Genomic DNA, 17,909 nt, shown 5'->3' with positions numbered 1-17,909 from the left:
CTGGCGGGGTGCCGTTTTTTGGCGGCTACAACCCGTTTGCGCATATTTACTTTTTTTTACAACTCGTTTGCGCTAAAATACACAACTTGATTGCGCGCATATTATATTTTGGCTACCTGAGACAACAATCCCTATTGTCAGAAATCGTTTGTGCATACATTTTCCTTCTCACTTAAAAAGACTCAGGACTGTTGGTTTCAAACAGTCGTGATTAAAAATGTATATGTGTGTGTGTGTGTGTGTGTGTGATAAATGTTGATAACATCATAAGTAAATATGAAAATAATTATACTACATTTAATATGAAGTATCGTCGTAATTATTATAATTTTAAATTAAATTATTTGTGTAATAAATTTTTTAAATAAGTAAAAGGCAATGTCGAGACCTCCAAAACGGTTATAAAATATTTTAAATCAGTTATATATTAAGAACAAATTTAAATAATAAAAATATCATGTTATTAACCAATTAACCAAAGGAAATATACCATTTATAAATACCATTTGTAGTACCTAATTGTCCTAAATTAAATTTGTTAAAAGTATAAGTATTTTTTTATTGAATCAAAAATTTTAAATAAAAATATTAATTTGTAAATTATCCTTTTATTTTTTTTGGTCTACATGACCCCTCCCTAGTTAGTAGGGGTCGCAACCCCCAGGTTGAGGAACTCTGGTCTACATTGTACTCGAACGGCCTACCCGACTGATAGCCCTCCCATGTTTTATCGTTACCTGTACCATCAATATATCAACGCTCAACTGTAGTGATATCGGCGCCGCCGAAGCTTTGCAAATATATCGAAACTAGGTCAAAGTTCGGTGGCGGGGGCGGCTGGCGATATTTTTGACAGCGCTAGAACCGGTTTTGTTGGACCCTATGCTACGCTGTGACGTTATCGGTAATAATGTCGTGGCCCGTGGGACGGCAAAGTTACCGACGGCGGGTGGCGATACGTTATGTAACTGCTTTCCGTTATCGTAACACGGTTATTTTTCCTCCGTACTAGAATACCTGTTACGTAAACCTAACTTGGAAATATCCTAGTTATCCGAAAAGACACACTCCTAATTAATCACCTTAGTACTAAGTAATATAAGCAGATATTCGAGGTGTGTATCAGCGTGGAACTTTTTACTTTACTCGTTTACCGGACTGAATCCTCAGCGGGGAGCTAATTTGACGCTGACCTTGCGGGGGTTGATTGTAGATCGTCCTCGCGGAGAGTGGTCGGCGTCTGTTAAGCTGTAACTGTAGTTGCCGATGTTAGTGCTTGTCTATAGCGCATGCCCTTCGTTGACCACTTAGGTCTTAGAAAAATACATAATATTTTTTATATTATGAACTAAGATTATGAACACGGGTCTATTTAACCATTTATTATTATGTGATATTACTAAAAAGTTTTACTAGTTGTTCTATCATATTAATTATTATTATTATATTGGCAAATTTTGTAAATTTGTATAAATTTACTTTTATCTCACCTACCATTTTAGTATCCATATATGCTAAAAATGTATTAATTATCATCAGTGGCGTATATAAAGGGGGCTTAGAGGTTCAAACCCCCATGAAATGTATGGTTGGTATGGGCATTGATTTTGGTTGCTATAATTTTATATATAATATTATTATCATATATTTTAACCCCCTCCGAAATTAATTTCTATATATGCCACTGATTATCATAATTATGTAGTTAACAAGATGGATATGTACTGACATAAGCTTAGGTTACTTATTAGGTTAGGTACTTATTACCTATTAGGTACCAAATAATATCAATATATAATTAATTGGGATCACCTGAGTTGCGTCCAGTGAAAAAGGTATAAACGAATTGCGTCCCAAAAAACACAGGACGCAAGTCGTGTGTTTAATTCAGGGGTCCTTAAATGACTAACAAAAATAAATAACAATTATAAATATAATCACAAGTTATTCAAAATATTGTTCATCAATTAATGTAATAAAAAAATATATAAACGTTAAATTACTTAGGTCCAATCAAAATTAATATAGTACATAATATAATAAAGAAGTAAATTAATAAATAATAATGATACCTTATTTTATCAATAAAAATATCAGTCAAAAACCAAAAATTATTAGGTTTATTTTTTTTAGATAACCTTTTTACAAAATTTAATTTTAATTTAATTTTTTGATCTGTTTTTTAAAAATAAAACATTGTTTCGGCGTTGTTTCCTATTATGACGTATAATAATTAGCAAACTTCTTTTTAACATTACACTAACGGTTTGCATTATCTTTAAAACATCTAAAAATGTATAAATAACTGGATGAGAACTATTAAAACAAACTATTAAATTTTTTTTGAAAAGACTCGCACGGGTTTGTCGCTATGCACAGAATAAATCAGTAAAATTTGTGGTTACTAGAAATAATCATACAACGGTTATATTGGTAGTATAAAGACGTGATCAATCAATCAATTTTCAACGATCATAATACTTACATATTAATTTATTATTTTAATATAATAACATAAATATAATTTTTATTTTTTCGTGATGTGGCCGAGCGCATCATATGCATGTACCTTGCGGGCCAAAATTACAATTTAGAATTTTAGGTACGCAAATGTATACCCTGCGTACCGCAAATGACGCCACTGGTTATAATCCATACTTACTTATCGATTGAGAAATGGGAAGTCCGTATGGTCTCTAATATTTTTATCGAAAATATCTATAAAGCTAGAGCTACACACGGCGTAATCCGCCTCGTTGTCCATCGAACTAAAAATGCATTGGTTTATTTTTAATAAACGCCGCGGAATACGCAGCGTAATTTTAAATGCGGCAAATACGCCATGTATAGCTCCGGCCCAAAAGTACAAATCACTAAAAATAAGTTTCATTTAACATTATTTTGTTAATGATAAATATTTAATAATTATTATTGTTTTTTTTAAAAAAAAAAAAAAATTTAAAAATATCAAAATCAAAAATAAATTTGGAAAGCTCAAAAAAAAAAAGGTAACTTAAAAGGTAACACGAATTGCGTCCGGGACGCAATTCGTTCAAAAAGGTTCGTCTACCTGTTTTGGTACGCAATTCCTGTGCACCGTTTCAGATAGCTCTTGTGTATTAATATTATTTTAGGAGTCATTGGAGTAACCGAACTAGATGAAAGTCATACTTCCAAATATTTAGGTGAAGTTTTTGTAAATACAGTATCAGAATGGGGCATTGAAAAAAATAATGTAGTGGCTGCAACAACAGATAGTGGGGCTAAGGCTAACATAAAAAGCAGTAGTAGTTGACGAATTTGGAGAAAAACGACATATAGCATGTTTAGCACATACTATTAATTTAATTGTGGAAAAAGGTATAAGTGAGACCCAAGAAGAAAATGCCACAACTTAAGTTAAAAGTGAAGGAGTTCCCCAATTACTGCATAAAGTTAGATGTATTGTTAAATACTTTAAAAAAAGTACCAAGGTGTGTGATGAATTAAGAAGTTTTCAAAAGTCAGAAGGTAACAAATACAATTATTAATAGTTTTATGACAAAACGATAATTCTTTTTTTATTGTTCAATTGTTCAATTTACATGAGTGTCCGTAGGGAAATGCAGAAAATTAATACTAAGGTTTAAAGATATATATTTTATAGAACCACAAGCCAATAAAAAATATTAAATACACTATTAAATTTTATCGAAGCACAAAACCCATTTGCAAACAACGATAAGATCGGGGAAAATGAAGTAGAAGATAATTTTGATTCTACTAATAGTAATAATTGCATTGATCTTTGGAGTCTACACAGGAGTCTTGAGAAAAAACAAAAAAATAAAACGAAGTCCGGATCTCATGAGAGAGATGAGATACATTCTTATTTGGATAAATCGGTTATAGGACTCAAAGAAGATCCGATTATTGAATGGAAAATATCAAAGGAGCTTTTCAAATCTATATAAACTAGCCAGACAATATCTTTTTATATTAGCCACATCAGTACCATCAGAAAGGTTGTTTAGTAAGACCGGTAACATTATGACTAAAAGTAGAAATAGAATATTAGGCTCAAGGTTGTCAAAACTAGTATTTTTACAATCATTAGATGATAAGTATTGGTTCTGAATTTCTAATTTTCTAAATATTTTACCTTACAAGTTGTAAAATTTATATATTCAATGTACACATAATTATAATATAATAAAATATTTACTTGTTATTAAATTATAATATGACCTATTAATATTAATATATAAAATTATATCGATATATCGATATTTCGATATTTTGATACCTATAAAAAAGTTTACATCGATATATCGAACCAAGGTCGTTTTTGCGCATCCCTACTTGTGAACCTTTTCGTTTAAGAGACTTACTTACAGTGGTGGTTTTTGGTTGTATGATTTTAGTGAGGCGATTTTTGCATTAGTTCCCCTTCCTTCATAACAAAAATTAAACTAATATTGAAATCGGTTTCATTAGGCTCTGTGACAATAGTAATGGTTTATGATTATCCATATCTATAAGTGTTGTTGTTGAATGTGAAATCACGGCTGCGAGCTGACCATAGAACCTATTCATCTATTTTTAGTACTCAGAGGCGATGAAAAACGAGCCTCTCGATGATCATTGCGCTTGTGCAATTTTGCTTATTTAATAGTCGGGTGCATTCGCGTACCTACGTGCGTGTGTGTGTGTGTGTGTGTGTGTGTGTGTAATGTTGTATTATATGTATGAATATTTTATAAGAGATGTTAGTACGTAAGAAATAAGTTAAGAAAAACTATAGATAATAAGTAAAACAGTAAAATTCAATAAGTTAAGCAATAGTTAATTATTCACAGAAATAGGTTAAAATAACAATTGTGCAATTCGGTGCCAGTAAACTTTATATTACAGTTAGCATAGTAAGCAAGATATAATAATAAGGAATGTAAATAAATTTGTTTAATAATTTACTAATCGGGTTAGAATAACAATTACACAATAATCATAGTACCTATAATTGTAAATTTAACGTAGTAATAGAAAAATGTAGAACAATCGATAAGTAATTCGATTGTAAGTGTAATATATAAGTGAGATGGCTAAGACAGCAAAGGTAGTCACTAACCTAACTTTATTTTGGTATACGTCCGAGTAATCGGCGTATACGACAAAGTGGCGCCCAACTCGTGGCTCGTTAATCTACGGCTTTCTTTTGTGTGTGTGTGTGTGTGTGTGTTTTGATTATACACGATTTTTCGAGAGATCAGTGTGTGTGTTGAGTATTAAGTACACGCGAAATTTTTTTTGGATTTCTACAGTTGTGTGCGTTGAGTACACGTGAATTTTTTTCAGTTGTGTGTGTGTTGATTATACACGATTTTTTCGAGGTACCACAGTAAGTGAGTATTTGTGTGTGTGTGTGTTATACACGATTTTTTGAGAGAACAGAGAATGTGTATGTGTGCGTTGAGTACATGCGAATTTTTTTCAGTTGTGTGTGTGTTGATTATACACGATTTTTTCGAGATACCACAGTAAGTGTTTATTTGTGTGTGTGTGTGTTATACACGATTTTTCGAGATAACAAAAATGTGTATGTGTGTGTTGAGTACACGCGAATTTTATTTTTGGATTTCTCCAGTTATGTGTGAGTGTGCGGATTACACGCAAATTATTGCTGGATTTCTCCAGTTGTGTGTATGCGATATACACGAAGCGGATTTTTCAACCCAGCATTTGTGTGTGTGTTGATCATACGCGATTTCGTCTAGATTCTACAGTGTGTGTTTTCAGACAGCGCAGCAAGATTAGTAATTATATACGTCATATATGAATATATACCTTTTTTTTTATTATGTTTTTATTATTATTATTTTATTATTAGTATAGTTATTTATGTATTTATTTTTTTTTTAATTATTACTACTATTTAAAAAAAAAAAAAAAAAAAATTTTGGGATATGAACAGAAATTAAATTAAAATTAAATTTTATCGTGATTAACATATATTTACCTAAAGAAAAACAAAACTTATAGGTGTGTAAATGTATCCAGCCTTGTTTAAATTTTAAAGCTATAATATAAGAAAAACTTGTAATTCCCCCTCTGACCAAAAAGACCTTTTTTTTTTTTACACTTGTATAATATTTTTGTCCACAATAACACAACCAACAACCATTGCCGGCATGTTCCTCGAAATCAAAATGTACACCTACCAAAAACATATTACTCGAAAACTATGTTCACTGATCTTCCTGTTCGCCTCCAGGGCAGAAACAACCACATGGTACGGCGGTCGCTCAAAACCAGCCGGCCACTCCATGGCAATACTCAGTTGTACAGTGCCAACTAATAAATATACATAATAAAGAAAAACAAAAATAAGAAGAAGAAAAACAACAAAACAAACACAACATACCATAAAACTCGTATTATATCGCCACAGTTATAATTTCCGGGCGATTTGGAAGATCGCAAAACAGCTACTAAACCATCAAAAACACATCAGCAAATACAAAAACAATAAACAAAGAACAAGCATTTTCTACGTCAACATATTCAGACAACACAACTACATAATTCCATAGTCAGTAGTCAGTAGTCATCAATAATTAAACAGCGTGACCAACAGACATAAATGCGGCTATTCAATTTAAACTTTTCCATATACGGGGCACAGGTGTAAAATATGAGGTCATATTTTTTGTAATTTCGGGGACTGTTGTATTATATGTATGAATATTTTATAAGAGATATTAGTACGTAAGAAATAAGTTAAGAAAAACTATAGATAATAAGTAAAACAGTAAAATTCAATAAGTTAAGCAATAGTTAATTATTCACAGAAATAGGTTAAAATAATAATTGTGCAATTCGGTGCCAGTAAACTTTATATTACAGTTAGCATAGTAAGCAAGATATAATAATAAGGAATGTAAATAAATTTGTTTAATAATACTAATCGGGTTAGAATAACAATTACACAATAATCATAGTACCTATAATTGTAAATTTAACGTAGTAATAGAAAAATGTAGAACAATCGATAAGTAATTCGATTGTAAGTGTAATATATAAGTGAGATGGCTAAGACAGCAAAGGTAGTCAGTGGTGGTGATCGTGTGACTCGATCACCACCGGACGTCGTGTTCAAACTTCAAATAAAGTATTTTGCGTTATTTTGTGTTTAACTTTATTTTGGTATACGTCCGAGTAATCGACGTATACGACAGTAATTAATGTACACAAGCAACAATTCAGAGGCGACGTTAAACGGTGCCTCTCTGACGTCATCGAAATATTGCCGCCGGCTGAAATATGAGGATTTGTTTACGTAATAATTATTTCGTACATTTCTTATCGGTTTATCACTATTTTTGGTAGTATACGCGGAATAATATTATACAATAGTAAAAAAATGATAATTCATATTATTAAACTTCGTAAAGAAGAACTTTTTTCAAATAAAACCATAAACACGTTAAAATTTTTAACGAAATGTGTGCTATCGGTGAGTTCAGAATTATTCTTATAGAGTTTTTACTACCAAATTTTAGGTTAGACACCGCCTTATTTGCCTTACTTTCAAAACCGCAACTGCTTACTTACAATTTACCGATTTTTAATTGCTTCGGATAGTGCATCGTAGTTTGAACAGTGTCACTCACGTTAAGTAAAACGTAACCATTTTTGTTAATTTTTAAATATACTTTACACGTTTTCACGTTGAATATTATCAGCAAAACATTTATGAAAACAGAACTTATACTTATTCAATTATTTTCAAATGCTTTGTTTTTCACTTATAATGTTTTGCACCTCATTTCTAAATACATAAAAATCAAACAGTTATCACAGCTCACGTAGGTTAACGATAAACTAAAAACTGAGTAAGAATAAAGACTGAACTGCAGTTGTTTCTGTGAAAAAGTGGATTACATAAAAGAAGGTTCTTGTAGGTCTAACGAAATGAGTTTACAATTGGTAATTTTTGTTTGCAGCCATGATATGGATCGACGGACTACTACTATTAGGTAAGTATAAATAAATAACGAATATATTATGATAGGGACACATAATAGTGCTGGTCAGCGAGGGGGCGAATAATAATAATAATATATGACATAAGATTGACACTAATAACAAAATAAGAAAAATAAAACTATACAAAGGTAATAAATAAATATAGATATAAAAAAAGTAGTGGCGACGGCAATGTTTGAACAATGTCGGCACGACGGTGCAGTGCTTCCAAGGGGGTGACGTCGGCCGACGGTGGCAACATACTACACAAAAAACTGGGACACTTCACGCGGTGCGTACGAACGAAGACGAGTGTCACAGTAAAAAAAAAAAAACGGTATTTTCAACTTTCAAGTATTCGATCGCAGTTGGGACACGATAGTAGGTAATGATCGCGGTAGGTTTTCGCGAGCTCATTCGAGAGCACTGTTCACGGCACAGAGCGAGCGTGTGAGAGTGTGTGTGTGTTATGGCGACTATCGGAAGCCCGATCAAACCGTTATTACGGTGTGTGACGTCGTCGTCTAAACAGCAGTAAAAGATATACTAGACACAACAACGTTATTAATAGTGCATATTGTACCTACCTAATAAAATATTTTATATCAACTTGGTAAATCCAGAACATTGCGTAACTAAATGCTATGTACACATACAATATACATATAATACAAAGCTTTACCGATAATTGATATAGTATAGGTAGAATAGAAATCATGTTTTGTTGTTCACAATGACGACGAACGAACTTTCTTATCATTGTTTATCAATCAGGAATCGGTAATAATTTTTATTATTATCGAAACATTATTATGTATAATATCAGAGCTCGCAGGCTCTCTTATAATTAATATACCTCGGACAACCCCTGAACACGAAAAAAAAATTCTACTACCTAATCAATATAGGTAGTGGGAATATAGATATTGTTTTTAGTTTACTAAAATTTACCTAGGCACCTAATGCTTGACTTGATACTAAAAATTGTTACATATCACGTGAATCTTTTCTTAACCTAGTTAATAATTTCCACTTTTAGGTACGTTTTATAACAGGTAATAACATGGTAATATATTATGTTATGTATATTGTAGAAATATGTAGGTATTATGATAGTCATTAATAGGGCTTGAAAGTTGAAAGTAATGATTTTTTATCGTTATTTAAAAAAAAAAAATACTTAGAAAAATTGAAAATTTAAATTGTCTATAAATAGTTCAAAAAAAGTCAACATTTTTTGAAAATTTAACTGTGTATAGAGAACGCTAATATAAACATTTGGTGAAAATTTCAATTTTACATCGATTAGTTTTTGAGTTATAGCAAAATAAAAAATTCGATTTTGACGAAAACTGGTTTTGCGTAAAAAATCCCGTTTTCCCCTCATTTTTTTAGGGTTTTTCCCGATTCATTTATTGAAAATTTTTAACTTTTAACCGCCCCAAAGTACTAACTAGATTCAATTTCCTTTTGAAAGAGGAGATGAAGTCAAAGATCGAAGCATTTTTACTGCTTCAAATGTTGTCGTCAGACACATTAAAAAACACAAACATTATTGTAAAATCAATACATTCATCACTCCGTTCAGAAACTAAGAATCATCTGCATGCAAATATGTACAAAAAAAATGTTTAAATATTATAATATACACAACATAATACACAATTAATGTAAAATATGGTAAAGTAAATTTATAGTTATACCTGGTATCGAAAATACGGTGGAAAACTATAGATGGTTTTTTTACAACTCATTAAAATGTAAAAATAGTTTTAAAAAAACTGTCAAATGTCAATCGTGTACAACAACTTTAATAATAAATAAACAATAAATATTATATTAAGTTGATAACTCATAGTAGATAATAGATATTATAAAATACACTAAGATAGTATTTTGATATTAGCAAAATAAAGATTAAATGCTCATTGCACCATTGTCGATAAATTAATATTCGACAACGGCGATAACAATAAATACTTACTTAAGAGGATGCAATACCCGCATGTACAATGTACTGCCTTCGTCTTATACATACATGCAACGTACCAAATTTTCATTCAACAGAATCAATTTTATTCTATCAGCTTTAATAATGAGTAAGTTTATCTATATTCTATTATCAAACTTAAAGGTTAGAATATTATCTAGGCAATCTCATAGTCATTTATTGATATTTTAAATTGGGAGTGAGTTACGAGCATTTTAAAGTTTAAATATTTTACATATTTAAAAATGTATTAAAAATTTAAAAATTAATAAAAAAACCTATATGAGATGATCTACAGAATATTATTATTTTTAAGTTTGATAATAGGTAAATTTACCCTATTGTTAAAGCTAACAATATTAAATTGATTTTGCTGAACGAAAATTTGCTATGTTGTCTCTGTCTTACAAGTGCATAACATAGCAAATTTACGCTCAGTAGATCACTTTTAACTCCATTAGTTTAAAAATTAGAGTAAATCGACCTATTATGAAACTTTATAGTTAGAACATTATCTTGGTTTGTTTGTTGGTTTTTCACGATTATTCGGCTTTTAAGCAAGCTATGAGCATTTTTAATTTACGCTATATCATACACTCATAACTTGCTAAACAATTTAACTATCGTAAAAAACCAACATACAAACACAGATAATGTTCTTATTATCAAGTTTCATAATAAGTTGATTAACTCTAATTTTTAAACTAACGGAACTAAACGTGATCTGTTAAGTTTAAATTTGCTATCTATAGGTACCTATATAATAATACGAGTAGGTAAGTATATATTATATCCACGTTCTCGTCGATCTTGTGAATTGTGATCTATATATCTATTTATCTGTCATGGACATAAGCAAACATAGGTGACAAGGTATTATACTTAATGTAAATAGTACAAATAATAATATTTTTTAATTTTTAATACATATTGGCATATATTGTAACACATATTTTTTGATATTTATGTATCTTTAAGTACCTATATAATGTCATTTTTTTTAAATTTAGGATTAGATTGTAACGTATATTATTGATTCATTACCTATTATAATAATTGTTTATTATTAAATACACTATATACTATAATTAGTATAATTATACTTTTATATATTTTTTTATATTTAAATTAAGTATAAAAGGTATGTGGTAGATCCCCATATGACAGTCATGTGTGGTATACATAGACTAAATAAATCATAATATAATATACTTATTCCACATATATATACAATAAGATAATAAAAAAAATATTTTATAAAGGTATCTGTGAGTTATTCAATATTAATTAAATAAACATAGATAGATAAAAAATTTAATTTTCTTAAAAATGTTAAATATGCATAATGTATACTTTGTGTATGAAAATCAATAAAATATACACTTTTTCATTAAAATTGACGAGATTACCTAAAACTTCGATTTTTAGATTCTATAAGCGAAGCAATAAGTATATAAATTTTAGCAATAATGAGTTTTTATTTTTTTTTTTTGCCAGTAATCACTTTTTGGAGTAGTAAAAATCACAGATATATACAATAAATCTGTGGAAAAAATACAATCCATTTTAAACTTTTGGCCTAGTTCGTATACTCTATAGGAGGTAAATAATGTAATGTTTGGTACTTTACTTAATAATTGAGCAAAATAATTATGGAAAAATAAAAAAATTCACGTTTAACAAATTTTTGATAGATTTTTTTACTGTTTTGTTTTAAATTTTTTTTTTAAGGTTACAAAACTTAAAAAAAATTATCACGAAGTTCCAAAAAATTTTCCATAATAATTATTATACTAATCAAAAAATATCAAACACACAGACATAATTTTTTTAAAAATTATTTGAAGTTCAACATTTTTGGTATAATTCTACAAAATCATGAAAAATTGCAAATTATTTTGTATTTGTATACTTAAAAGTTTATAAAATATTCAAACTTAAAGCAAAGGATTGAAAATGTAAATAGAAGGTTCCTCATAAGTTTACACTGTAACCTAAAAAATCTAAGAAACAAATATTCATCAATCACAATTCACAATAATGATTATTTTTTTTGATAAACGAAAATTCCTATATATTTTAAGTTTTAACAATGATGATTGATGAATATTTAAGTTAAATGTTATAACTTAAAATTATTCATCGTGAAGACTTAAAACATTTATGTACAGTAATACAGTATGAACTTTAACGTGTACTTAAGCAATACAATTTGGAAAATAAGTAAATACCTTTTAAGTTATTATACCAATATTAGATTCTAAGCGAAGCAATGAAAAATTTAAATTGATCGATTTTACATTGATATCTTTTATAGCGTGTATGCTAGTATACTGTACAACAACATATACTAAATAATTGCAATCAAATTTTGATAATAAACCTTGAGAGTAGATTTAAATAAAAAATTTAATTTAATTTATACTTTGGAGAAGTAACAATTAAAAATACTCAGTATTTTGTATAAACTAACTGGGGTAAAAAAAAGAAAAACGAGATTTAGTTTTAAACCTAGTTTTAGGCAAAATCCATTTTATTTTTTTGTTGTGAACTCAAAAACGGATAACAGTTTAAAATTTTAAATACTTGAAAAAATTTTCAAATGTTTATACGATTATTTTCTAAACATACGTATCTACTGTAATATTCATAATATTTTGACTCTTACAACAGCTATTTATTAAGGTTTTAAATTTTAAATACATATATTTTTTTTGTAAAAATACTTATTTGTCTGGGTAAAATGCTTGAAAATTTGATAAAGAGCTTTTTTTTGAATTTTAATAAATATTAAAAATTTATAGTCGAAAAATTTTTTATGAGCGTTTAATTTTAGAATTTTAGTGAAATTCATAAAATCTCAAAAACTTTCAAACTATTTTGTTATTAGAAATAAAAAGTTTTTTTTTATATCTAAGATGTTAAAATGTAATATAAGATTCTGTATGTTTTTCAAACTATAATGTATTTAAAAAAAAAACTATCAAAAAGTTGAAAAACTTATTTATTTTTTATGCTTTTGAAATTTAGATTCTTATGACATTGTGTTTAAAGGTATTAAAATAATTATTTCTTTTTAGACGTTTTTTGATATATTATTGAGATTAAAAAACGAATAACAATAAAAACTCAATATTGATATTATATGGTCATATTCTATACATAATAAAATTTTCAAAATATTTAGACATTTTTAAATTATTTGTAGACATTTGAAATTTGAATTTTTTTGTTTTATTTTTATAGATGATGATGTTAAAAAATGTATTGCTCTATTAATATACCTGATATTAGAATATTTTAAAAATATCACATAATTTGTTCTTATTGTATTTACAAAAATTTTAATGAGTATAATTTCTTAGTTATTAAAATGTTTAAACTAAGGATTTAAAAATAATTCCTAGTCTCTAAACATTTTTTTTAGAAAAATTTATATTATATCCATATAATATTTATTCACTATTCATTATATTTTGGCTAAAAGTATAGATTATTAATGTTAATAAAATTGCTAAGATTTCTAAGATCATTACGGCCCTATATTGGCTATTACCTTTAGACCTAAATATACAAAATTAAATAACTCGAATACTGTTCGTTGGAATTTTAATTTTGATACATCAACATGTACAGAGCAATTGTCTGCTAAATTATTTGAAGTGCCTAGATACCTACTTTTTTAAGGCAATTTTCATTTGAAAATTTGAAGTTTGTTTTTCTGCAGGAAACTTCATCAAGATTAGGTCTCAATAAAATCTCAACTATTTGAACATTATGGTGTTTGAGTTCATTTGAAAATTCCAAACATTAGATTTTGAATAGCTACATTATTGAAGAAAAAAGGGGTGAAAACTGAAAGTCAGCACAACATAGGTATTAACTATGATTGTAGGTATATTGAATTATAATTATTATTTTATTGATTAACCAGAATATTTACCCATTTACCGCTATCTAGTAGTAAAAACGAATTCGGGAAAAATCAATAGTCTCGCCCTATATGAATGGCTTCCAGCTTCAGTACCGAGTATTTTTCGTCCATGAATAAAATAATGTTAGTATAATTCCATCCAATTTTAATACAAATTATTTGGCTAAAACAAATTAGTCTTAATTAAGTTGAGTCGTTTAATAATTATTTTTGAAAAAATTTCAGACACTGTTTTTGATTTTAATTTTTAATTTTTTTAATTTTGAGCGCTGGTAGAAAAATGTTATTCATCTTGGACGGACATTGTTTTTTCCATGGCTAAATAACTAGGTATGATCTCATTAAGACGCATTTGCGTTCTGGGCTGCGCACGTACTATTCTTCACGTACTATTCACGATTTGGCATGGAAAGAAATCCTAACTGGTTTTTTCCATTGTTTTTTTCTACAATCACATGGCCCAGTGACGTCTGCACTGCCGTGACTCGTATCACTGATTCTTTATCTCTGATTCTCTTCTAATCTTTATTCTGTGCACTACAATTCTTCATAATCCTGTTGCTCGTGCATGCCTAGCCTGAATCCAACGTGAAGATTCTACAGTTATTGGTGTTAAAATTTTTTTTTTTGCTTAACTTCAAGTATTCAAAGGTAAGTCATATCCACGACCCACCCGGCCACCCCTAAAACGGAATTTTGCATCGTAACCGTCTACTGACTTTTTATGGGTTGTGACAGATATTGCGAATGTGCAGTTTGTTATTGACAACTACATTCCTCTCATACTCCCACACACCATTCAGACGTTCACTTACACGAGCGTTAACAGGGCCTGGAGAAATTGCTTTAACATTTTTATCGTGTTGGTACCTAAATAATATAAATTTTATTTTTCATTCCATTTCCTTCAGGACTCTGCTAAAGATACCAATCAAGATGGCTCCGTCATACTACGATTATGGCAGAAAAGAACGTGAAATATTCGACATCGGTTATAATGTGCTCGGCAAGTGCAAGATAGATCTGAGCACAAGTACACAATTTGGAATCACGGCTAGTGGTTTTCAAGAATTGGAGTCGGTCAATGTTCCTATTTATTTTGAAACAAGATACAAGTTCTACAAATCTAAATACTGTAGGTCATTTTCAATTAAAGATGCCTAATATCTACTTTTTTCATACTTCCCTTATCTTGTTAAACGAACAATTTAAATTATTTTCAAAAATTAAATTTGACAATTTTATCAATTTACTTTTTTTAGAAATTATTAATACTAATTTATTTATTTTCCATACTTAAATTGTGTTCAATTTTTAATACATTTTAATTTTTTTTAAGTGATTTCATTGGCTGAGAAATGGAACATGAATAATAAAAATAATAATATTACTACTCAAGTTTTGATAGGGGGCTTGTTACCAGGTTTCTTACTTACAACTGGTGGTACATTTGACTGCCAGAAACAGTAAGTTAAAATAATCAAATTTAATTAAATTTAACTTATTATACATAATTTTAATTGTTCAAAGTTCTATAGCTCCAAGAGTGCGCTGTGAATACACTAATGATTATGTATCACTCAATTTGGACACTAAATTCGAAGCCCTGAAACCTATTATTGATGCCTCTGCTATAGCTGTTTACAATGGTATATAAATTCTAAGTATCTAACTAATAAACATTTAAGTACTTCTTGGTGACCCAAGTCAGTTCATCAGCACACGTAAGCCACATTATTTTTACATGTTTTTTTTATAAATGTTTACTTTTATAAAATTGCTTCAATTGTTTGATTATAATAAATTTAATATGATTATAATCAGTTATTTTTAAATAATATCATTTAAAAAATACTTGGGTCATCAGTTGGTATAATAACTATAATATGGTCTATTGGTCTACCAATATTATAGTTTTTTGTATAGACCACTAAGTTGACCGTTGTCATATGTTAAATTCATCAACATTTAAAAGTAACAACCTTTTGCAGTTTTTGTCCATCAACACCATTTATATGCTAAAAAGTTTTCAAGATTTTTTCTAAAAAAATAAATTTTGATAATTAAATACTGTTAAGACATTTTTTATGTATTTTTATTTTTATTAAAGTGAAATATAATTTTTTTTATCAAAGGTATCTTAGACTTCTTGATTATTTTTTTTTTAGGATTGATGGGAATTTTTTTTGTTAGATATAATACCAGCGAACAAGTATTACAGTTTGGCCAAATTGGTCTCAGTTATAAAGCTAAAAAATTTGTGGTAACCACTACTGTGTAAGTAAAATAACCATAAACTTAATTGTTTTTATTTTTAATTGTTTTATATTTTACAGAAATTATAAATATAATTTTAGCGGATCAATTATCAGAAAATGTATTGAACGATTATATTTGGGTTTAAAAGTTTGTTGGTCACCTGTAATCAATCGTAGTTACATTGCTATTGCTGCTCAATACAGAATAAATAGAGTTGTCATGTTTCGTGCTAAGATTAATTTGAGTCAATTATTCCTAAGTTCAAGCATTCAAATCAAAAAAGGTATGTTCCCATAATTTGTCATTACAAAAATAATAGAATTTTAAGTAACATACATTTTACTTTAGGTGTTAATTTGACATTGGCTAGCATACTGGAATGTCGTCAGTTCAACCAGATCAGTCACAAATTTGGTATTGGATTGCAACTTACTTGTTAAACAAATATTATACACAGCCAAACTTTTTTAATTTAAATTGTTTATCTTACTTACAAAATGTAGCTACATGCCTTTTCAATGTAATAATATACTTATAAACTATAGTACCCAAATATATAATGACATACCTATGATTAAATTTGTATTAGCACATAAAATAGTAGTATTTTAAATTTGCTTTACCATTCAACTTTTAGGGAACATTGTATGCTTCTGCTTTTAAAATGTCTGTATAAATTATTATTAAGTTCCATTAATTTTCCTGAAATGTTGTCTTTAAAATTAATTGTCTAAATACTAGAGATTGAAATCATTGTATCTAATATTTTGGTAATAAAAATTAAATTTTAACCACCTCTAATAACGTAATGGTTACTAGTTAATAGTTTTTGATACATTGTTTATTTTATTTAATATTTAGTTATTTATTATCTTTATATTAAATGTTTTATTATATTATTTTCATTTCTTTTATACTATTATAACTATTATATTTTTTTATTCTTATTCTTTTAATTATAATTTATAATTTATTTAATTAATATGATATTTATCTTTATTGGAACTTTTCACAAAAAGTAATATTATTTTCCATTTTATATGTGTAAAAAAAGTACCTATGTAAAACATTGTTGATTAACCATAATATACTTTTATAATTATAATTTTAATAACAAACAATTTTAAATAACTTAATAAATTATTTTACTACAATGCATGACAATTAAATTTGTTTTAAGTTTGTAAAGACATTGTGGTTCTCTGAAACTAAGTGGCATTGCACTAGGTTGGTTCTTCTGAATAATTAAATATTTGTTTTTTATAAACAATATTACATGAATTATAAATATATATACTAGGTATGTCATATTGTACAATTTTATTTTTTGTCTACTGAGTAAATAGTTTTTTTAAATAAATACCTATGGATTTATCTTTTTTCCATAGTTGTTAATAATTATATCCAAAATATTATTATTATGATTATGTTTATTATATTATATTATAGGTAATTATTGTTAATGGTAAAAATGGTGTATTATTGTAGACTGTATTACTGACCCGTTTACATATGTGGAAGTAATAAATAGGTGTACAACTTACTTTCCTTACCTACTTATCTAATGATCTTATATGACACAAATATCACATTGAAGTAGATAGTGTGCATTTGTTAACAAGCATGTTAAAAATTAGTAAAAGCTATTTATTAATTACTGATCAATTCAGTTAATTTAATTTGATTATAATTTTTATCAACAAAAAACTTATAAATGTATCA

General features: G+C 28.0%; 1 protein-coding gene and 1 pseudogene across 5 annotated transcripts in view; both read left to right on the top strand.

Annotated features, from left to right (window-relative positions):
• The window catches only part of LOC114130738 (voltage-dependent anion-selective channel-like), a 49,082-nt gene extending 32,104 nt beyond the window's left edge, over window positions 1-16,978 (top strand). For 2 of the 5 annotated variants that reach the window (XM_050205799.1, XM_050205798.1), the window contains exons 2-7: window positions 14,840-15,063; window positions 15,268-15,394; window positions 15,459-15,577; window positions 16,097-16,205; window positions 16,265-16,470; window positions 16,536-16,978. In XM_050205799.1, coding sequence (XP_050061756.1) covers window positions 14,865-15,063; window positions 15,268-15,394; window positions 15,459-15,577; window positions 16,097-16,205; window positions 16,265-16,470; window positions 16,536-16,627 — 852 coding nt within the window. In that variant the 5' untranslated portion in view covers window positions 14,840-14,864 and the 3' untranslated portion in view covers window positions 16,628-16,978. The other 3 variants (XM_027995782.2, XM_027995780.2, XM_027995784.2) reach the window with 3 other exon arrangements.
• On the top strand, window positions 2,677-4,155 carry LOC126552608 (zinc finger BED domain-containing protein 4-like; annotated as a pseudogene).
• Window positions 16,979-17,909: the final 931 nt, after the last annotated feature.

This window comes from Aphis gossypii, chromosome X (genome assembly GCF_020184175.1).
Source record: "Aphis gossypii isolate Hap1 chromosome X, ASM2018417v2, whole genome shotgun sequence".
NCBI classification, from domain to species: domain Eukaryota; kingdom Metazoa; phylum Arthropoda; class Insecta; order Hemiptera; family Aphididae; genus Aphis; species Aphis gossypii.
Note: the sequence above shows the minus strand (reverse complement) of the source record. Positions and strands in the feature narration are given on the sequence as shown.